The sequence below is a fragment of the Motacilla alba genome, chromosome 13 (assembly GCF_015832195.1).
Source record: "Motacilla alba alba isolate MOTALB_02 chromosome 13, Motacilla_alba_V1.0_pri, whole genome shotgun sequence".
NCBI lineage: Eukaryota > Metazoa > Chordata > Aves > Passeriformes > Motacillidae > Motacilla > Motacilla alba.
Window position 1 is genome coordinate 11,017,753 of NC_052028.1, and position 24,302 is coordinate 11,042,054.

General features: G+C 41.9%; 1 protein-coding gene across 3 annotated transcripts in view; it reads right to left on the reverse strand.

Annotated features, from left to right (window-relative positions):
- Positions 1-24,302, reverse strand: part of ADAMTS2 (ADAM metallopeptidase with thrombospondin type 1 motif 2) — a 175,618-nt gene that overhangs the window by 25,983 nt on the left and 125,333 nt on the right. For all 3 annotated transcript variants that reach the window (XM_038149866.1, XM_038149867.1, XM_038149865.1), the window contains 6 exons: positions 23,472-23,555; positions 12,748-12,904; positions 11,810-11,915; positions 10,040-10,183; positions 7,731-7,863; positions 6,156-6,269 (listed from right to left, as the gene is read on the reverse strand). In XM_038149866.1, the coding sequence (XP_038005794.1) occupies positions 6,156-6,269; positions 7,731-7,863; positions 10,040-10,183; positions 11,810-11,915; positions 12,748-12,904; positions 23,472-23,555 (738 nt within the window). The remainder of the gene's footprint in view (positions 1-6,155; positions 6,270-7,730; positions 7,864-10,039; positions 10,184-11,809; positions 11,916-12,747; positions 12,905-23,471; positions 23,556-24,302) is intronic.

Consider the following 24,302-nt stretch of genomic DNA (forward strand, 5'->3'; position numbering starts at 1 on the left):
AATGCCTTTCCACCAATTTCTCCAGTCCCTAACCATGGAATTTTTTCTCAGCTGAAGTCACAAAGAATTCTTCTCAAGGATCACAAGATTCTGGCCCCTTTCAGTACTATTTCTGCTTTCATAAAAGTCTACTGATGAAGTGTGGGTGCTGGAAAATATATTCCAGCAAACAAACGACTTTGCATGAGGCTGTCACAGTTCGTCTGCATTAACGGTTACTGCTGGGATGAGAGCTCTGGCTCAGGAGCACAGATGGCTGCAACAACAAGTGAAATCAGTCACTTACTTTCCTTAACATTCAAGTCAACAACAACATTTTACACAGCTTAACAAGCCCTGGAACGCAGGAATTTGGCAGGCTGCACAAGACAAGCATATGGCTAAACGCATGCTGCCAGCAAAAACAAAATCAGAAGATATATAACAGGAGAGCTTTCTTGAGCACAGAGTGATTAGTGATCTGGAAGGCAAATCTAAAAGTGAAGGATATTCATTAATAATGCTGAATTTCAAGAGAGAATCATTAGAATGGTGACAAGGCACAGCTTACTGGTTCACTAATCTGCTCAGTGACTGGCTCTTTATTCATGCAATTTATTTTGGGGCTGATTTGGTTGGACAAGGAGTAGAAGAGAGAGTAGAAATTAGGTTTCAACTATTTTTTTCTTTCCCATGACTTCAGATATTCAAAGTCAAAACCTATTGAAATAGATGAGTTACCACAAAGCCAATTATACCAATCCTGCTCCAGAGCTGTAATGGGCAGATTTTTCTTAGATGTTTGACAGAACAAGAGATAATTCAGCAAAGCATGAAAGAAATGCAAAATGCTAATATGTCCTTTGCTTTTTTTGGTTTAGAAGCTTAGGGCTGTACCCTTCAGGGACTGTTTACTTACGGCTTTAGAGAGGTTTGTTTGAACAAACAGTTTGAGTCGTGGGTCCCTGCGCTGCCAGGGGACCATTCAGCGACGCGGGGGAAGCTGGCAATGTCTCAGCTTGTCAATAGACATTTCAGCTGGGCTTGGAAGCAGATGTGAAGTGACAGCTCCTGATCTGTGATTGCTCATACATCCTTTCATCAGGCTGCTGCATCTCTCAGGTGTAAGTTCCACAGCAGTGACCAAATCTATTTCAGGAGCCATTTAGCCTATGTTCATTGTGGGATGATCCAGAATCCAGTGCTTGGACTCATGGAGGAGAGGGAGAGACATGTGATGGCACTGTGTTTCCCAGCCTCTTTTCCCTGTTTTAGTCAGGAATAACAGGATGTATGTTTGCAACAACCTCTAATAAACTCCCTCTGATTGAGACTGGTCCCTGAACTGGAAAGCAAACATGGAATGGTGTTATTGACTTTGCTGTGTAAAGAGAAGAGCAGCACTGATTTTTAGTGGAGAAGCTGGTCAGATGCTGATTGTTGGGAAGCTGAGGCAGAGCTATTAGGAGAGAAGCATTTGTGTAAAATGAGTCATCCCCAGCTCTGCCTTTTTTTTTGTGTATTAAAAGAATAGAGCCTACAGAAAACAAAATGATTCACTAATGAATCTTACTCTGTGCAGATCCATGCAAGAAAATGCATGAGAAGGTAAAACCAGAGACAGAGCAGTCTCCAGTGTAATAAAGTAACTTAAAGCCAACCCTTCCTATTGCTACTACATTAACTACATAATGAGGTGGAAAAGAGCCAATTTCAAGCACTATTCCCTTCATAAACAGGGGGTTTCACTTAAAGAATGAAGCATATTAAAGCAATTCTTTTTTAAAATGAGAAAAAAATGGGTAAATGCAAATTGTTTTCTTAGTTGAAGATGACTTCTTGCAGTCTTGCCTCTTTTTCTGGCAAACAGGGCAGTCCAAAACAAGTGCAATTTCCAGGAGAGGGAGCTTAAATTTCTTGCAGTAAAACATTCCACTGCTGTTTTCAGCAGTTCTTTGAAACAACTGCTGTGGATGCCAAAAAAAGAGCCAGTGTGTTCCTGTGGGCTTAACACATCTGCAAGTCAATTTTCCAAGAAAAGACTTGAAGATCTTCTGTGGGTATCTGTAACTATTTTATATTGGGCAGCAATGGGCACCTCTCTGATCTCCTCCAGTATCTACCAAGTAACTCTTCATACTGCACCAAGGCTGGGGTGCTCAGTTCTCCTCACTGTCCTGGGGTCCCATCAGCAGGGGGTTTCTGATTTATTTGCATTCCCCATCACACGCAGGCTGGCCCGCTCTGCTCCATCTGTTTAAAATAATTGGTTGCAAGGGATGAACTGAAATTTCCAATACTGAGGACTACTCTGAGGCAGTAAAAGTTTCTTCAGTGGAGAAGCAAGTATTCTCCGTTTCTGTGGTGACTAACACAGCACACACTCACCCATCTGTCTCCTGTCTCCAAGAGAAGCTGAGGTCAGCTTTCTCAGTGGGAAATTAACTGGATTGCTTTGAGTACACATTGGTGTTTTCAGAACCCTCTTTTCTTGGTCCATCTTTCTTCTCAAAAATATCTATTTATTTCAGTATTTAATCATTCCCTTCCTTTTCTGACAGAGTAAAAAATCATTCCAAGTTTTACTGAGATCATCTCATTAGCACAGTGCAAGCAAAGAGAAGGCCTGCTAGGTTTGTGCTGCATCCTTGGCACAGAAGCCAAATCCAAGAGCAACATCAGCTTGGTTGGCAGGGGCAGCTACCAGGCTCTTAACCTCTCTCCAAGAAAAGAAAAAATAGGAGACTCAGGTGGTGTAAACCTTGATGTTAGTCACTGCAGCAAGCAGATGGACTCAAACATGTGATCTCCCTGCGTGACTGACTCTGGGTTTTATTTCTACCCTGTGGAGAGCAGTTAGCTACTTCAGCTGACATAAATGTCTCCCCAGAAGAGTAATATTTTTAAAAAATGGAATAACAAAAATTGATGATAGATTTCTGAAGATTGCCTGGATTCAGAAGCCTGAGGCTAATGGTAGAGCTGACAGAATTGTATATAAGTAAATAAATTATCAGCTGACAGCATATGTTTTCTTTCAATCTACAGAATGCTAGGCAGAGTTAAGCTTTGCACAGTTATGTCTTGTCTGCATGGTTTACTATAGCAGTTCATGGAGTGTCTGTGACTGCACAGTAGGACTCTGAACCTCCATGTGCTTAACTTTACACATCAGAGTTATTTCATGGAAGGTAATGTGACCATTGCAAGTGGCTGCATCATCAAAGCCTCACAAAACTGATAAAAACTTCCCTCTTGCTGTTGAAAACTCAATCTGGTTTTAAAAAATCAAGCTGGGAGCAGTATAAATTATTCTATTTCCTTTAGGATTCTGTCAAAATAGTAGTTTTCTTTTCTAACAGGGAAGGTTCAGGAGAATATGTTAATTTTTATCTTTAAACCCAGCAAATTATTAGTTTGCTGCCAATTAACATAATGGTTTTCAGTATGTCCATTTGCACAAGACTTATTAAGAAGTTTTCAAAATGGCAGAACCTCACTTTTTTGGCAACTTAGTTCAAATGATCACAGGCACAGAAGAGCTTACAAACATTTATATGAATATATATACTTCCCTGAACACATACACACACACCTATAGATAGCATTAGAAAGCCTCATCTTCCCTTTCCAAGGGTTGGTGTCTGGGACATCCAGGAGACAGCCTGGGTGTGCGGACACATGCCCCTTCCCATCCTGCCTGCCAAAAATATGCTCCAGATTTCACGTCTCCCACATGGCTGTTCTTGCCCCTTGACCATCAGTTAGGAAGGAGGCAGCTGGACTGGATTCTCCTCCATGGCATCTTGCTAGATTTGGGATCAGCTATCAGTTATGTGAACACCAGCCCTGGGTGAGAACATCCACGCCCCACACGCCGTGCTCGCCTCCCCAGCACCACTTTCATTTCTGGCATCCTGTCCCCTCAGCTGCAGCACAGCCAGGATGTTTCTGTGACACATCAGCAGTGTTGTGATTGGTTTGAGCTTAAAATAGGCCCTGGGAATTAGTGGTATGAAATCATGAAAACTGCAAGTTTTCTCTAAAGTGGGAAACAAATGAATCTTTCTCCATCAACATCTTTAATTGCTTATGTTTCTGAACTTTTCTGGCATGAGTCCAAAGAAAATAGGAGATCATGTTTGAAATTATTTTCTGTTTTTCTCAAGTGCTGATGAGGTATCCTGGGAGATGTACCTGAAATGAAGTTGCCCCACAGCAAATGAGTCCCAGCTTTGGGCAATAAATGCATTTTACAGCCCCATGCATTCAGGCAAGGACCTCTGGTATTGTCCCAGTTGGTGAAGAGAGTGAACAGGGGAAGGCAAAATCAAGGGCAGGGATGAAAAGGAAAGGAACAGATGTAAAAGCATTGATCTGATGTACCTGTATTAAAACCACCAACATATAATAAATACACTGGTCAAATGCTGAGCTCAGACACAAAAAGTCAGCTATATAACCTCCAGAACTCACACTATTCTAAAGAACCCAAACCATTTAGTTCAGACTGCTGAGCCTTATCTAATAAAATGGTTTTCATTTTACATCATTTTCTCAGGTTCTTCTAGAAGGTGGCAGGAAGTTTATTTATCGAAAAACTGGGACAGCTCCCTTGAGAATAAAACAGTCAGAGTCCTATCATCTACTGAAACTTCAGAATGTGCACATACTGTCTTGCATCTCTGCAGAGCTCAAAAGCCTGGCTGTCTGCACAGCTTGCTGAAGCCTTGGATCCCAAGTTCCAGTCCAAAGAAAATTTTTACAGCTGAGTTGCATAATATCCTGACAAACTGTTTATAATGGAAGCACTGACAGATCCTTAACTGTAGGGTTACAAATTCCTTTTTTCTCCTCATTTCTGTTCAAATACTAATATGAATGAATAGCTCAGGGAAGTGGGTGATGCAACAAAATGGACTATAACTCTTTTTTTCAGCTACGAGTCATGAATATTTTTAATATAAAAATCAAGATAAAGAAAAGTGTATCCAAATAAATTTTCTAAAATTTTGGATTGTAATCTAATTATTTTTTGAATTGTTTTTAATAAGAAACAAAGCTTTTGTAACAGGAATAATTTAAAGAAGAGAAAACCTGAAGGGAGTGGTTTGAATAGAGTGTGACTTGCTGGGGAATTAATTTAACATAACTTTTTCATAAAAAAGACTTTTCAAACCATAACAGCAGCTGCTAATATGGTTCATTTATCACATAAATGATGTCATACACACTGGGTTGTAAAAAACCTTTCCAAGTAGCGACATCTTCCTCTCCCCCTCAGTCACTGCATCCAAAGCCCAGGGAAGCCAGATTTTTTTCATCAGACTTCAAAGGACTTGGAGTTCAGACCCACTGCGAGCAGAGTGTGATGTCCACGGAGGATAACTGGGGCTGGGAGCAGCTCCAGCGCGGTGGCTGCGCGGCCAGAGCTCTCTGAGCCTTTGCCACCCCACACATCCCTCCACCATCCTTGTGCCTCCCTGGGCTCTCATCAAACCTGCAAATCCACCTCCACAGACATGCCCTTCTCTGCCCACAGCCCCTCTGTGCTGTCATGTGGGGTCTCTCTAGCTGGCACTCAGCTCCCACATCCATCCCTTCCCTCCAGGAAGCTCCAGCGGCCGTGGCTTGGCTGCTTCTCCAGCTCCCACTGCTCTCTGCACAGGGGAGGCCAGGCAGCACCATGGCAACATTACTGGTCCGAGCATAACACCCTGACCTCAAAAGAGTCATAGGAGAGCAGAAATTTCCCCATTTTTGGCTTTGCCACAGAGACGTGCGTGGGGTAGATACTGCCACGACCTGCCTGAGGATGGGGTTTAATGGTCCCAGAGTGGCCATGCCCTCACCGCATGTCCTCCCCTCACACTGCTCAGAATCACAGAATATTCTGAGTTGGATGGGACTCACAAGGATCATCAAGTCCAGCTCTGGAGTGAATGGCCCCTACAGAGATCAAACCCATGTGCTATTAACATCATGCTCCAACCAGCTGAGCTAATGCTCAGCACTTCACTTGCACTCAGGAGTTTGCCCCACATCTTAGCAAACCTCAGGTCCTCCAGACAGGTTCTTCTCTTGCTCCTCTTGATTTCGAGGGGAACATCCCCAGCTGCACACAAACACACGTGAACACACACAGGCGTGTGGGTACACAGGGCACCAGCTCTCACCTTCCCTGGAGCACACATGGTCCCGTCCAGCGGAGGCCCTTTCTTTGTTTTGCAGAAATAGGGGTTCTCGGGGTGGCTACACCACAGCTGCTTGCAGGGATCAAATGTACGGAACTGGAACATACGAAAAAAATCAGAGTGGATGATGCTGTGAGAGAGTTCCCACTGGAAACTGCAGCAGAAGCTGCAGATGAGGGGTTTCCTTTCCTAGTTTAAAATGCCAGCTGTTAGTGCTGATCCCTGAGGAGCACCGTGATGTCTGTGGATTGAATATTTGAGCATACAGAATCATGACTCTGAGGCGAGATCCCATCTGCATGAGATGGAATAAAGTCAAACAAAAATAGTTTTACACAAGTGACCAACCAGCTTCCTCAGGCAGTGAGACACATGCTGCCTTTTCTTACAGCTTCTCCAAATGGGGCTGCTTCATTTGGCAAACAAAGCAAAAAATCCTTGTGCACCCATGGGAGATGGAAATGAGCTGCTCAGACTTCAGCTCAGCTGTTGTAATCCCCTTCTTAGGGGGATGGAAATTTGAGATCAGGTCCCCAGTCCAATGAATAAATCAGCATTTTACCTACAATGCAAAGGCTTCTATAGGAGAGGATGGGAAGCACCCACCACAAAACATACTAAATTATGATGTCTGGACATGCTTTTGGCTATTCTGAACTAAGAAGAATAGAAAGCCCCCAGCTCCCAGGTTCTGGAGGATGGCTGTAAGAAAAGATTCTCTTTGGCTGGGACATTCTTCCAAGGCAGCATCAGAGGGAATTGTGTAAAGACACAACACTACAGCTCGTGCTGTAAAGGTTCTCATCTCTTATCTAGGGACATTGCTCGGCACATATATTCCTGCAGATGGGAATGAAAGCAGAAATGTTACGTGTCAGCAGCTCCCAGCAGCTGAAAACATCTCTTTCCATTTAATATTTAGTTCTACTTGAGGAGCTGGAGGTGGGAGACACAGCCCTGCTGCAGAAGACTCTATTTTCTGAGGCCAGTCCGCTGAGAATAGAACTAATCTTGCCCTGCTTTAAACTTAGACTTTGCCTCTTGTTTTCCTCATACCCAAGTGCCAGCCGTGTCATCAAGGGCCCTTACAAGTTGCTTTACTCGCTGTGATGCCTATTTTCTCTTGCAAGGTATCAAAATGCATCACACTTTCCATAAAATTGGATCATAAAAGCATGCTGCCCTGTGCTAACACTACGAGATGTGGCAGCAAATCCATCTCCTTCACATCCGGGTGGGAGTTTTGTAGCAAAATAACCAGCTGCCAGCAAGAGGAGGCTCAATAACACAGCAAGTTTGTTTGCTTGGCAACTACAGATATTTATGAAACTACACAATAATTACTTCTGTAACTCCGGCTTTAAAAAAAAAAAAAAAACAGACCAAGAGATATTTAGAATAACATATATGTCAACATTCAGTTGTTAATCCTTGCAGATAAGAAGGCACAACATCTTTCCTTGTGGGCTTCACTACGCTGTCCCTTTTAAGGACATTTCAGAGACACTTAGACCACTCCTGGATGAGAAACAGCAGAAGCTAAAGTTAAGTACTCACAGCTGTGCACATCATGTATCCCAGACCGAAGTCAAACCGGCACTGCTCATTCATGGAGTAGTGAATCCCTGGCAGCTGTGGAAGGGAGGGCCAGTCGTGTTCGAAGGGATCATCCCGCAGACAATCGTAGGAACTGCAACAGGCAACAATTACAGGAACAGATGGGGCTGTGAGGCTTGCACAGTGTTTGTGGTTTCATTGCCTTTTTGTTCCAAACAAAATAGAGCCTACAATTTCTCAGATCCTGGTCCTGAAGAGCAGCTAATATTGCAATTACGGTCACATTCACTTTAGCATGTTGTATCTACCTTCAGTGAATTCTACACATCTTTTTTTGAAGCCCTTCCATTGTAATTTCCATTTAGCTTGCAGGTAAATTCCTATCAGTCTCCAGGCCCCTTATGTGAAAAGAATCAAAGGAAGAATCCACATGAGACCAGGAAGAAAAGAAAGTTTAATTAATTTTCCATTTGCGGAATTTCTTGCTGCCTGCAGCTGTCTCTCAAATGAGGTTTCAAAAGCAGAGGCCAGGGTAACCAGCCCAGAATACCACTGAGCTTACGGTTTCCCTGTGTCCTCCCTGAGAAGCAGTGACTCATTTACAGACTTCAGTTGGGTTTGTTCCCTCTCTCTGCTTCCCCTGATTGCTCCTAACTCCAACCATAGTTTAAACAAAGTTTCCTTTCTGTGTTATCAACATGGAAATGTCTTCTCTGCTCCTAAGGAGTGAGGACAGCCTGTAGAATTACATCTGACCAAGTCATGCCAGCACAAAGGACTGATGCCAGTCCCACGAAATGGTCAACACAGTGTAAGAATTGGTTAATTCACAACACCAGCACAGTCCACAGGATCTCTGAAAGGTCTCCCAGTTATTTAACAGACATGAGGACACCATACACGAGCCTATCCTGGCAATCATTAAGGTTGCCTTGAAGTTACCAATAGCTGTAAGCAGAATTTTGAGGTTAGATTTACTTCAAAGCAAACCATCATTCTGCTTTGTTATAAGACATTTTATAAATAGTTGTATTTAAAAGAACATAAAGCAGCCCTCTAGGCCAGATGATTTTTATTTAATGGCTAAAGCTCTGGAGGATCCTGCTAATTGAAACAATCAAACATCCTTCAGAATGTTTTTATTCTTTATTGCCACACCTAAGATATCTATGATAATAAAAATACTGACAAAAAGACTGACTCATGTTTACTTCATGCATTTTGCTGCACTTTTTTCCTACTCATTTTCAGCTTTTGCTGGTTATGGTAGTAGTTTCCCCATATTTGTTGTACAACTTGCACATAACAAGGGGAGGGTTTTTTCTGTAAGGAGCAAAAAAAAGGTCATAAACAATAGAATTTGTCAGGGAACTCCACACAGATCTAATGCCTGAAGTGTCAGGTCCAAAAAGGAAGGCAAGGGGCATGGATCAAGCTGTTTAAATAGCTTTTGCACTTAAGGTACTGAAAGAAAAATTAACAACTGAAGAACTGATTCTGGAACCATGTGTGCTCTTCGGATATCTACTAAAGCCAAGAAAAGCCCTGAGCACTTAAAGGGCAGATTTTCCTCTCTAGGCAGCACCATCTTGTCTCTGACAGGTATCATAAGCAACAAATGGCAAGACAGACACAACACTGCTGGGTAGCCAAGGCAGCGCTCAGCTGGAGGTTGGAGTAGGGAGGGAGGAAAGTTAGAAATGAGATTCATAACTGTGCCTTCCATCACCCCTGAGAGGACAGCAAATACACCCTCATTGTCCAGAAAATGAACAGACATCAATGAAATGAGAATAATGTAGAATGGGCTGATACTGTATTTGCAGGGTGCCCTGATGAAGGAAGGAATGATGAATCTGACTCCATGTTCTCAGAAGGCTAATTTATTATCTTATGATACTATATTATATTAAAGAATACTATACTATACTAAAGAATACAGAAAGGATACTTACAGCATGCTAAAAAGATAATAATGAAAACTTGTGACTCTCTCCAGAGTCCCGACATGGCTTGGTATTGATTGGCCAACAAGTCAAAACAACTCACAGCAGAAACCAATGAAACATTCACCTGCAGTAAACAATCTCCAAACACATTCCACATGAGCAAAACACAGGAGAAGCAAATGAGATAATAATGGTTTCCCTTTTCTCTGAGGCTTCTCAGCTTCCCAGGAGAAAAATCCTGGGTGAAGGGATTTTTCATAAAACATGAATGTGACAGGCTGCCAACAAAGCGAAGGCGAGACGCAGAGCCGTGCCCACGCGCGCCCTCGCGGAGGGCGGGGGCTGCCCGGCGGTACTCACTGGAGGTAGCGGTTCAGCTCCTGCTGGCTGCAGCGCGACCAGTGGAAGCGGTGGAAGGCAGCCTGCACCAGGGGGGCCATGATGCTGCCCAGCCGGACCTCGTCCCCGCAGCGGTTCCCTTGGCCATCGTGCTCCATTCCTAAACTGCCCCACACACACAGAGACACAGCGGTGATGTCGCGGGTGGGCTCCAAGGGCTGCTCCTCCCCATGTCACCAGGGGTTGGTGGCAGCACGGTTCTGAAGTCCCATGGCCCTCGTTCACATGAGCAAAGGCATGGAGAATAAGGGTGATGCTGGAGATAAACAGCTGGTCTGGAGTAACTGCCACATGGAAGGATTGACCCTGGAGAGTACTTTCATGTCATTAGCCTAATCCACTTTTGAAAAAAACTTAAAAATGCCTTTTGTGGGCTTTGTGCACATGCCCAGTTGTGAATTACTATAGCTAAACATGAATCCATTTCTGAATTACTGAGCCTGCCCACCCTCCACGAATACTAACAGAAACGTTCCCAGGCTCTAATCTGGAGCTATTCAGGGCTTTATATAACTTCTAAAAAAATCACACCTTAGCTTGATTCAAAGTATTTTGCAACTGCAGACATTTCCTTTGCATGGAAATAAAGGAAGGCACCACACAGAAAGCTAGTTCAGACAAGCTGCTGCTGGTGCCCAGGAGCAATCCCACATTGTTTAAATGTGAAACAGCCTGGAAAGTGGTGGATGCTTTCTAGAAAATTACCCCAAATTACAGATAGTTTAAAATTTCTTTTTGGATTTATTATGAATATATTTGCTACTTTCCTTTGTTAGGATCTTGTATCATACTTTTAAAAAGTACTATTGGACTAACGTGGGCAATATTTGTCCATAGCTAAACCAAATTAACAGACTGGGGCTGAATATGACTTGAGGGAGTAAAACTTTCTGCAGTGGTGACTCTTTTAAAGACCATGCTGTGTTCTTTTCATTCCTAATTCAAAAATTCTAGAATCAAATACTATCTGAGTGTCAAATAGATGTCTCTGTCTAACTAAGATATGTTTATGGTGATTTCAATAAATTTTGGCACTTGATTTTTTAAAAAAAGAGAAAGGGGCTGCAGGCTTTCTTAGGGAAAATAGAATAGATGGAAACAGTTCAGAAAAAGCCTTCTGGTATCTGTTATTCTACCAAACAGAAAATGGGAAATCAGTGGGAGTTCTCTGGAGGGAAAACAGGGAAACTAAAAAGATCTGGGAAAAATCAAAGCTCTGACAACTGCTGCCCGGGCATGGGCTCAAATCACGTCAACAGGTAAAATGATTGCATTTTTTATATGAGAGATACAGAACAGTTGTAACTGCAGTGCTTGGCACCTCGCTTCTATACAGTATTGTTTCCTTTATCAGCAGTAGCATATACAGATTATGAGCTTATTTAGTATGGATTGCTTGCAAGAATACTGTGTTCCACTGACTCAGTGAATTCATATTTCTTTATTATGGGTACTTTATATTTCCACCAGGAGACTACAATACATCATTCAGTCTAGTCCCACAGCAGCCCTGGAAGATATTTTGGTATTAGTTCTTTTTTCCCATTTGAAAATCCCAAAATATAAAGCTTACTTAAGATCACTAAAAAAGCTTTGTGAGAGCTGGGACCTGAAGCCAGAGCTAACCCTAAATATTGTTTCTTAAAATCAATTGCATCTGTTCAATGTCATCAGCATTTTTGTGTACCAAAAGCCATTTAAAGCACAACACAGATGTCCAGTTGTACTCACACATGTCCAGTTTCATGAGCCACCACAAATGCAGATGAAAAACCATCTTCATGGTTGAGAGTGCAGCTGCGGACAGGATGGCACATCCCAGTGACGGGAGCATAGCCTGAGAGAAACACCAAGGATTTCACAAAATGAGCAAGTACAGAAAAATCAGCGTGGTGGGAAGCTCTAGGGTGAGCCCTGTCCTTTGTTGTGACACAAGGAGTATAGTTGAAGTGGTCCTCTCAAGACCTCTACCCCCAAACATTTAATGAATCCTTCATCTAGGAAACAGACGAAACCAGCCTTGAACAAATGAAAACTTCCTGGCTCTCCAAGAAAATTCTTGTCACCTCTTGGACCATCCTACAATTGCCTTTTCTAAGTGCATAAGACAACAGAGGCAAAGAACACCACGTGCTGCTGTGAGGCGGAGCCCAACACCAGCCCTCAGGGAGCAAACCCCAGCCCTGTGTTGACAGCAGTTCTGGCCAACTCAAAATAAATGGGAAAGCTCCGAGATTTCTCCCCTCTGGTGAAAAACCTGATCTCACAGGAGGCAGAGGTATGAAAAAAGGAAAAAGGGGACAGTGCTTGGCCCTGATGTTCCAGACCTCTCCATAACCACATTTTTTGCAATTCAGCTGTAACACAGCAACAGCTTTGGAACTTTTTAAACACAAAATCTATTCATTAATCTTTGGGCCTTTCCAGGACTGTTTACATATGTATCCCATTTTCTTTGGTTCAGTAAGAACACAGAAATGATCCAACAGGTAATCAGTAAGAAAGAATCAAATAAGAAGTAAGGCAGTTACAACTGAAAATGGCCCAACGCAGAGCTCTTGGGGAAAGAAAACACTGAGCACAGCACAGCAAAAGAGATACAATTAAACTTTACATGGTTAGCCAGGCTTGGAAATAAATGCAAATGCAAACCAAACCCAGACACACACCTTGCATGCCTGATGGACCAAAATCCTGCCTGGTGAGGAAGATGGCGTGGTCGTGATACTCGGCGTGCCCAGTGTCGGGTTTCTGCTGCAAGTAGGCCCAGCGACACACGTTCTCCAGGCTTTGTGAGGGGTTCCCAATCTCTATCAGACTCATCGACTGCAGTCACACAGGGGAAAAAAGACACCAAGAGTTATTTATTAGAAGCGTGGGCAATTTTTTTCCCAACTTTTTCAGGCACTTGACTAAACATTCCATTTCCATTACAAGTTGGTTCTTAATTAAGAGACATTTACACTTCAGAAACAAATTTTACTGCATCAAGAAAGGAAGAAAATATCTAAAGTTCATGGTTAGATTGTGATTTCTGCATTTAATGAGATCTAAGACAAAATTAGACAAAATTAAAAAGTGGACAAGAAATTAAAAGATAGGTATTTTAACGACAAAACTGATACTGGGTTGTGCACTCTTATTATTTCTATGCCACCCTGGCATCAGTTTACATCACTTTATCTAATCTCTTTACCATTGCTTCCAGTCTGGATATACAGTTCCTGATGGAGTCCATGTCATTTTTGAAACCACAATAGTCTCAACCAGGAGAGACTGACCCAGTGTGGGGAAGATCAATGCCTAATGGCCAAGAAAAGCCTATCACAACAAGTGCAGAGAGCCAGCAGCCTGTCCTGTTCATCACTGCTTTTGTCCTGAAATGGAGCTGTTTAGGCCATTCTGTCAGATCTTGGCACAACCGTGGATGCTCTGTTGGTGTAAAACCAAGAGTACTTTTTCAACTGTACTTGAATCATTACTTCTAGAAATGGACTTTCTCAGTGACTGTCTTTTAAATTGCATTTTCTTTATCCCATTACTCATCTGAAGATCATTCAGAAGGTAGAGCACAAGTTCCCACTGAGAGATGCCATTCTCCATGTAAAGCACGCTACATGGGTGGTGAACTGACACGGCTTGGCTGGCTCCAGTGAGCTGATGCGTTAGGTGAGGTGCAAAGAACAGCTCTCTTGAGCAAGGAAGAGAAAGGTATTTAAAATCCAATTTGCTTTTTTTTTCCCAGTAGTTTCTTAGGAGCTCCCAACTAATTCTGCTTGATACTGTGCATTGCTAAGACTTTAGAAAGCTTATTGTATGTGGGATACTGTAAAATGTATGACTAACTGACCTGTCTCAGGACTTCCAGGATTTGTAAGAACTACAGATGTGAACCCTGGCTTTTCATTTGCAAAAATTACATTACCATGACAACACTGTAATCATAACAAAACCCACTACAGTTTAGATGCTATACTGTACGGCAAGCATTTGTCATTCCAAAATATTTAATGTAGAGGAAAACTTAGCCTAGGCCAAAAATAAGAGAGAAGTAATACAATTCATGTTTAAATACAGATGTATTTGACGTGTCCTCTAATTGAATGCATGATGGAGTACATAGAGTATTGACTACATGAAAAAGAAAATCCTCAAAGGGTTGTGGAGGAACAACTGGAATTGATAAAAGAAGTGTCTGCCAAACTGAGGTCTGATTTTGGCAAAACAAAGATATTACAATTCTGCAAATGTTCAGAAAAACAAATTTATAAACCAAATAGACGCACAGTTTGGATTCTGATACCACTGTGGAATGAAAAAGTTGTAATATAATCCTGTGCTGGATCATACTGCTTCCAGCCATAATTCCCTTGGAAATTGAGCTAATAACTGTATTTAAAATGGTGGGACAGTTGTGGTGCCTTTATTGAATCTTTGTCTATTTATAAGAAAATACTTAAACAAACTTTGAGTTACTAATACAGGGAAAAATCCTGGCTCTTCAAGAAAAATCCAAGTCTGTTAAACAGGGTTTGACTGTTGCTGAGGTCTTTAATAACATCTATCAGTGGTAAAACAAAAACAAACAAGCAAACAAGCACAAAATTAAGTATATCACCTTCACTCTTATTTCTCTAAAACTGCACAAAAAAGAGCAATTCCTTCAAGGACTTCAATAAAAGAATCTGACTGCAAGGCTCAAAAGCAAAGAATGCTGTAAAATGAAGTTGAGAAACCTCTAGTTTTCTAATATTTTCTGATGTTTGCTAATACTTCCTTATTTCATAATGACCTCCTTGTGTACATTCTACCAAATGAAAAATTGCATCATTTAAGACACAATGATCAGAAAACAATGAAAACATACACCCTATCAACATATGCTTTGTTTAAGGGTATCCAATTATTTGAAAAGAAGTCTTGAATTTGCATAATCAGCAAAAAAAGCATAGAAAATAAAATGTTAATTATTTCCTAATAACCACTGCTTTATAGCTGTCCTCTGTCATCTCTTCCCTGCCCACTAAACCAAACCCTTGTCAGTGGAGTCCATCACAAAAGCAAAATGTTTGTCTCTGAATGAACTAAGAGAGCAGGTTACAGCACTGCTCTGATTAACACCGAGTCTGCCAGGGGCCAGAGCAGTCTGGCACAGCAGAGCAGCAGCTCCCGTGGTTCAGGCACTGCCCTGGCATCTGCCACGAGTCAACAACTCTCTCACTGTATTCTGAGTCCATTCCAAAAGCAAAACCACAGGCTCAGTCCAAGAGAACCTCAATGCTTACTTATCAAAACACTGATTTTAGAGTTTGTCTTCAAGCAAATGAAGTTGTACCAACTGGATAATGTGGAGCATTGTGGGGTTTTTGCATCCAACACAATAGGGAGAAAGAAAAAACCCTTTCACATAAAAGGGGAAACTGAGACCACACAAGTGCTATAAAACATGTTTTAGCTGACCCAACATTTTTGCCAATGACACAACTTTAACATTATAAAACTGAGCCTTACTGCTCTTTAAGTTGGAAACAAGACATCCAGTAGGAAGTCAATTATTTTGAGTGTCCATGTGCTATGAATGTAAGTAGCAAGTCTAGGTCCTGTACATGAGGAGGACTTCAAAGAGTCAGAGGAAAAACTGAGTCTGCCTGCTGAGTACTCCAAGACCACTGAGCACTCAAATAATCTGGTCACTAATCCCTTGTCTTTCCTCACTGAAATGCAGCAGCCTGAAAAGAGAAACCCACTTGATTCCTAGCAAATTTTCACCTGAACACCCACTTTCTGCAATTTGCCAAAGACTTTCAGGTCAGAAAGGCTCCAACAGTGCTAACAGCAAATATTGCATGGCCAGGGAACCATCAGTGAGTCAAGCTCACTGTGCTGTGCAACTGCACTGGCTGAGACTGAAGAACCACGAACACCAGGGTCCTCTCTTCACAGCAGGCAATGGCAGGGCCAGGGAAGGGAATCAGAGGGAGTGTTTCCCTCCAAAGAACCTCCAAGGCTCCAGTGGTCTTTGGATCAAAGACTTCCTAAGCCAGGCATGCCTTTATATAGAATTTTATCCACTTTTCCAGCTGCCTTGCCTTTACAGATAAATGCTGCTGTCCTGAAGAAAGGAGTTTAGGAGATCGTGGAACCAGGCAGAGCTTGTTAGTAGACAGGGCAGATGTCATATGTTTTAGAAGGATATTGTCCAAAAATTACTCTTGTAGAGATATCAGATAACACTTAATAATATTTTCTTTTGGAAGTCAATGTGGGCTTTCATCAGAGCCAAACCCTTTATTAAATGGACAAAGCAAATGAGAAAGAGGAAAAGAGATGAGCTGTGTGCAGTAATAAGGGCTGAAAGGTAAAATCCCTCTTTGTCACACAGCAAACAGGGGAAGTTGGGGGCCAGCAGGCTGCACATGGAGAAGAGGTGTAGGTGTTACTCTTGGCCAGCAAAGGGCTCACACTGCCAGGAACTCGCAGGTCCTGCAGCTGGCTGGAAGCTCCGACCTGGCTGGGAAGGACCTCTTTCCAAGCAGGACAGCAGGCCTGTGGAGAGCATTACTCAGCTGATCAGCAGGATAACTGCCAATGGAAAGAGAAACTTTCCTTCTCACAGCAAGAAAAGCAAAAAATCTGTGAACTGCTGATGGAAACAGATGGAGATGTTGGCCAAGAAGTGGAAAGGGCTCAGCTGGGAAAACATCCCCCAGGCGAGGAGATACCATAGAGGGTGACGAGGACAGTCTGCCCTACAGAACTAGATGAGGCCTTTTCTCTGGGAAACTCAGCATCTTACAATGCTGCACATTTTCCTTCCTCTTTTTGGTTCTATCTTCATTTCTTCTCCACTCCCTTCCTTCTTAGATGGAAGCAGGAAAAAAAAATTCCAAAAAAAAGTAAATAAAAATAGAAGACAACTGAGTTGCAACTACCATTCATACAAAGAGGCAAAGCAGGGCAGTAAAAACTGGTTTAAATCCAGAGAGGTCTCTGAACCTTCTCTGCTATCTATATTATCCTTTGGGAAGCTATCTGTTCTCTCATATGAGCACACTGAAGAACAAGTCATTCATGAAGCTGTGGAAATTCCTTCAAATGCTTGTGGAGATTGTGGGGCAAGGAAGAAATATGTAATTTTTTTTTCTTTAACAATGTCAAAGTTATCTCAGAAGAAAACTGCAAATTTAGTCTATATTCTACCCAAGACATTCAAGAATGATCAAGCTGCCAGTCCATGTGAAAGACACACTGGTGTCACACACAGCACGGCAACAAAAACCAAATGTTTTATTTATCTGATATTTGACATCACTGTGTAAAACTTTGCAAAAGTGATTTTGAGCAAGTACTTTGCGATAAGAACATAAAAAATTTAGGCTGGTCAGAAGCTTGGGACCTTTCCTAACTCATCCATTAGGTGGTGCTCCAAGAGAACCAACGGAGAAGGCTTTGCAGCTCTTCAGTAGCTCCAGGAGGAGCAGAAATATTCTTAACATGACAGGCTTCTAGCTATAGTAGGAAAAGTTGGACCACAGCAGTGCACACGTTCAGGAAACAATTCAACATATGACTTTCCCTTCCTGAATGTGTACAGTTTCTGCAAAACACACTGTTTACATTGCTTCTACTTGGCACTTCTATTGCTCATTGGATGTTGGATTAGAACTTATATATTATTCTCTCATCCTGAACAAGACAAGCAAAAGAGAAATAAATACAATTATTGACTGTCCATGGTAACCAAACTAACAAAAATAGCTCATTCAGCAAACTGTCATTTTGTATTCAAAGGATTTGGTAAGCTTTCTTACAGCAGCAGTTTGTACACATTTTTCAGTATCTAATTCTGTATAAATGTAAGCAGATCAGGAGTACAAAGTACTGTTTATGCTATCAGTCAGCTCCACGTTGTTCAAGGTCCCAACAAAACACACTGGAAAATTATAAACTCTAATATATATATAAGGGAACTCAACAATTCACCCAGATAAAAAACAGGAGGGGCAATATCTCGTCTCTTTATCCCCATATGAAACATATGAAAACAGTGCAAAAATATGAACAGCTGCCAAAATGCTACATCATATGCAGGTCCTGGCCTTGCAACTCAGCCTGTGCAGAACTGGTTACTGGATATGGCCAAATGCTGGGGTCAACAATTCCCTCTAGACACATCTGTAAGGTCAGGGCTTGATTCTCACTGATTCATTCAGGTCTTCTGCATCTACCGATGTCAGTGGAAAAATAAGATACTCAACTCACATTCGTGACCTAGTACAAGGAGAGGCTGGAGGAGGCTCAGGAAGATCTCAATAAATACAAAAACCTATTGGGCAGGGAATAAAGATGACTGAGACAGTCTTCTCAGTGGTATCCAGAGAAAGGAGAAGAGGCAATGGGCAAGAAAAAAAGCCTTTAGGAGTGTTACTGTAGTTTTACCGTAAGACTGGCCAAACATTGGGAAGGGTTGTCCAGAGAGGTTATTGAGTCTCTGGAAATACTCAAAACCAAGCTGGACAAAGTCCTGAACAACCTGCTCCAGGTGACCTTGTTGTGAGCAGGGCACTTGGACTAGATGATGTCCAGAGGTCCATTCCAAGCACAGCTGTTCCATGACCCTAATGTGTAGCTAACAACTTCCTTGCATTGCCAGGCACAAGTGCTCTCAGCCACAGTCTTTGCACCTTCCTGGGAGAGGCAGAGGTAAGTGGAGGTGCTCATCCCTTTCCCTCCAGGGAAACAGCAGGGTCAACAGCAAAATAGTGAGGACAAACACCAGATTTAAGGAATAAACCTGAGCTTAAGCTTCCAAGGCTGCCTTATGGGAAACAGAGAGAAAGAAAAACCGGACTCAGACTGAACCAGCACTTCCATCCTGGCTAAACCAAGAACATCTCCCCTGCTTGCATCAAGCTTAGACATGAAAAGGTCAGATGGCAGAGATAAAGAGAGCATCATTTTATGAAAATATCAAAGGTAAAGCCCTGTCCCAAATGAAGGCAGCAGGAGCTCTGCTAATCTCTCAGACATACAAAATTGCAAAGTCCGTCTCAGTTGAACTGTGAGGTAGCAGGCATCCACCCCATAGCACCTTCTTCCTGAACTGCTACCTCAAAGCTGTTTGGGTTTTCTTCCCTCCTCTAAGCTATTTGAGAGGCTCTCTGCAGTGGTAGTCAGGTTCCTCTTTCACTCTGACCAAGTTAACACATGGTCAGTGTCCAACCACTTGTTATGATGCTGACACTGGTTTACAGCTTATGTGGGTTTTCTCTCCCTCCTGGTTGCATTTCCAGATGCCACGGAGCAGAGCCAGCATCCCTCAGCCCATCCCACCCTGCTCCAGGCTGAATACACCCAGGCTGTGCATTGTGCCAGAGGAGAGCTCAGGGGTGTCCTGCACTGCCACACTCACATTTCCCAAGAAATAACCCCCACAAATCCTCAGGTGGCTGCATTTATGAAACCCCTGCAGTTCCTGCAAAATTCTTTCCAAGTGTTTTTACATTAATCACTGTATTAATTACATCCATCCTAGCTAACCTGTGCTTTCCTCTGCGCTGAGCTAGGGCAGCTCATCTGCACACAGAGTCACCATTGTCAGTGGACAGAGCGTGGGGCTGCAGCCAGGAATTTATGAGGTCTTATCCCCAGCCTGCCAGTGGCCTTCCGTGTGGCCTTGGAAAATAACACTTAACATCTTTGTTTTTTTAGCTGTAAAATGGGAATAATAATCTTTATTCATTCACCTCAAAGAGGCGATGAGAGGATTTTATGCAGTGTTCAGTATTAAAATGTTTCCAAACAAATTTTAGAATAACCAGTCAGAGTTTTTAAATGCATGCTCAGCTCATCTCGTGCAACCTCCTCTGCACTTGGTGCTCGTGGTTGCTTTGCTTATTTCCCTGAGTATTCTAGAGCTAGCTGTATTACAGAGCTGTTACAACCAAAATAGGTCTAAGTGGAATAATTCGCACAAACATTGAATTATATTAATCTCAAATATTGTTGCCAAAATTTGGAACCAATCTTCCTACTACTGAAGTCAAAAAGGCAGAAGTGAGCCAGCTCATCTTTTTCCCATTTGAAGAAAAATGCACTGCATGTACCCTGTTTACTTATTTGCAGTATCCCATCACACCAAAAAAGCCAGTGACTTTGGAATTCAATGTCAAGAAACTGCAGAGAAATGCATTGTGGCTTCTGAAGCCAACACAGATATGGAGCTTTGCAGAACACATTTTTCTATCCTAATGATGGAATTGATAAATGAGTGGGCAGCAGCAAGGCACAGCTGAAACCTTCACATCAGTCTGTGGTACATCATTTGTAGGAAGTACTGAGATAAAAGTGGGGAGTCAGGGAAGGGCTGGCAGCTCCTGCAAGGTCCTGCAAAGCTAGTCCAGCCCAGCCACACTCTGCCTGTTCCCCAAACACACCACCCAGCCAGAGCCCAAGCCTGGTGCTCTTGGCAGCGTTCAACCTTCCACCCCACCAAAGTCCTGAGGTGATAACTCACACAAAGTGCTAATTCAGTAAAACCATGTCAGATCTTTTCAATTCATCCCTGAAGTAATTTCAGCATGTGATCACTAAGGAATATCTTCCAGTTTTTCATCTTACCAGGGCAATTAATGCTATTCCTGAAATTACTGAAACTTCTGCATGTACAGTGGCCTGTGTTTGAGAATATTAAAATATAAGTACATTTGAAAGAGTGGAGTACCTTCAAGCAAGAACCAGTGAAAGGTTGGTTGCTATGCAACTCAAGTATTGTCCATATTATTCTTATCAACAGATGACATATTGTATAAAATAATATAATCGTCTGAAAACCCCACAATAAAGTAGAAGGCTGCTCAGGGGTGGAGAATTGGCAATAGCTGAGAGTGCTGTCATAAACCTGACGTTGATGGTACATACTTCATCAATTACAGAACCATAATGTAATTATTATGATTATTTAAATAGCACCCTTGATAATATATATAAATTGCCTGCAGTGAAGCAAATGAATCTGAAGATATTAGCTTCATGCCTTCAAAAGAAATACTTACTCAAACAAGACTGGGATAACATTTTCACGTGGTGAAGCCAACTACGCTGCTTCATTCATGCACTGCCTTAACCTGTACATGTACCCTACTTAATACTATGTGTTTTGAATATATATTTTCCTAAAAATTGTTAGTGTTCATGTGTGGGATAGTAAAATATTCAAGGCTTTGTTCTAATTCCTCAGAACAGGATCAGAAAATAACAACTATGCACTTCTCTCTGGTTTTCCACTGCTAAATTATCCCAAACCTTTAAAGAAAAATCTCCTTACCTTCTATTCCCTGCTACTAGACCTCTGATTAGGAACTTTAAAAACATGAACAGAAAAGGATGCATTCTTATATAGCCATGGCATGCAGGTTCTCCCCTCATAAAGTAGAGGAGTTCTGGAATATCTTTTATATATACTTTTTACTATTTTTAGAAAGCTATAGATTGTCTTTCATGTAAACAAGAATCAGATATGGAAATGCAAGAAAAATTATCTTTGGGGTAAGCTTGTGATAGCAGAATTATTATTCCACTGAAACCAGCAGGACAACTCAGAAGCTAAAGCATTGTCCACTGCAGATTGTGGATGTAGAATCCAGAAGCAGAATATCCACAAGCACATTACACAGACCTGCAAATGCTACTTCTGTCATGTGGCCAAAGACCTGCCAAAAATGCTGGCTTCTGTCCCCCACTTCAACTCTCCTCTCTAAAGAATATGAAACTGGTAACTTTCAAATCATAAATGGACAAAGCTTTCCTCTTCACAAGAAAACAAAGATCCTTAAGATAGAATGATGACTGCTGTAGCCACTGTCTGCCATCTGGGAACTGGCAGAAATAACCAGAGCTCACACTGAGGTAGATCTCTAGGGCTGAAGATGAATAATACTAAACACATAACAATTACAAAATACCCATGAACTAAGGACTGCAAAGAAGTGAGAAGCCCAGGTACTAATTCTGCTGGCTTCTACCACTGTTGCAATATCAGATTTGTACGAGATTCATAAATCAATTTGCAATCAATTTTCTGCCATTACAGCAATCACAAGGCTATATCAACCATTTTGTAAGTCAATGTAAACTACACACTCCATGAACTTTCAATCACAAAATGGCAAATATGATCTTTTTTTACATTTACTTTAGGACATACATCTGATTAAGCTTATCCAAAGTGCATAACTACATCATCATCATCACCATCATCATCATCATCACTGCAGGAAAAGCAGAGATAGATTGGTGTGTTTAGTTCTCAGATGGGGAATCTCCAACAGAAAAATTTAACCTGTACCCAGGTAATCAGTCTCCTGCAGAGGCCAGACTAAACCTGAGAGCTCCCTCATTTGCACCAGGGAGGAAAATTCTCAGCTGGTATTGAGCAGGGTAAGCTGGTGAGTGCCAGTGGAGCTTCACCATCTGCACTGGCCCTTTGCTGACAGCATTCCAGCAACTCCCATGAGCAGACATGGAGTCATCCAGAATCCAGGTTTACTACATGAACATAGAAATCCCAGCAACTCCAGTCACAGGAAGGTGAATTGGATGTTAACACTCTGCTCGGAGCAGCTGGGCATGATGCTGCATTGGAGGCACTAAAATCACATGTCCTTAACCAAAGAGTTACCAACATACTTGAAACGTCCTGTTCTTGTTCCCATGGAATCTGATGTTGACTTGGCACTTACAGGTAGTGAACAGATCAATGCTTTTGAAACCCATTTAACATTTTGTTCCTCTTTACCCAAGTTTTGTCTCTGGAGCAACCCCTTCCACAGAAAGGGGTTCTGTTGAGAGATAGAACACTGGATATTTTTAATTACAGATTTGATCTGCAGAGCTCTTGCCTTCTGGCCCCTATTCCACAGAACACCCATTTAACTTTAAGCACACGTGTAGCTCCCCTGATAAAAAGCACGAGTATAAATGAGTTCTTAGAAGGCAGCTGTAGCCCTCAGCATCTTGCAGAACTGACCTTGTGTTTACTGTTACTTACATACAGTTGAACCAGAACACATTTGTGTTTTCTTTAGGTACTATAATGTTCTCTGTGTTTCATAGACTATTCCAAACAAATGTGAAAAGACAGATTGCCAGAGCTAAGCAGTAATGTCAAATGACACAGGGAAAACCCAGAAGAAATTGAAATTATTTGAAATGTAAAGTTTAAATGATAAACAGATATATATAAACATGAAAGTTCTTTATAGTCACAGACTAGTAAGGATAATATATATGGTTAAAATACAAAACAAATACATGTCCCCAGTAACTGCACTGTTCATAAAAGAATGAAGCCCATAGATATTGATATCTTCCATTTAAATTAACCTTTCCTTACCTTGCCGTAGCTCAGCAGGATTATCCTCACCAAGACAACGTTAATGTGAGCACCCAGGGACTCATCATGATAAATTTCATTAACCTGCAAAAGAGTTCCATGCTTTAACAATGGCAACTATGAAGGCAGTGATACAGCCAGTACTTTTATGCTCTGTCATTAGGCTAGACAACACTTTGTGATCATATTTAAAACATGAAAAACTCCACTAATGAGAGAGGGAGTGGGGTTTTTTCCAAAGTCTACTGTAATCTCCCAAAAGGCCATAATTTTGGGAATAATTTAAAATAAATATAAACTCAGAGACTTTGGATTAACAGGTATATAAGTGCCAGCCTAATTGCACTTGGAGGAGTCATCGTGCACCCACACCATGCAGCTGAGCTGATCCATGTGTACCCACTGGAGCCTGGAGCATAGCAATCCAGGCAAAATCCCAAATATCTCTCTGCTGAGCAGGACCATGCATAGGGAAGGGGATGAGTGAGCAGAGAGACAGGACCTCTCTCCTGAGAGCCATTCACTGGGTCAGCTCAGCTGCACCCTGTAACTCTTCCATCTGGGACCCATCACATCATACTCTGCCAAGAGGATGTGCCTCCCCCAAAAAGCTGGTCAGGCACATGAGCTGGCTTTATTGTGTGTCAAAACTTATCAGTGTTAAACTTTGCAAGTAGAATAAAAGCTACAAAATTCCAGCAAGTTAAAATTGTCTTCTTTTTTTATACCAGAGCTACATAACTGAACATGCACATGGGGAAATCACCCCAGGAACACTGAAAAGAAAACTGTAAATATTTAGAGTAGAGAATGAAATGTGGATGAATAACA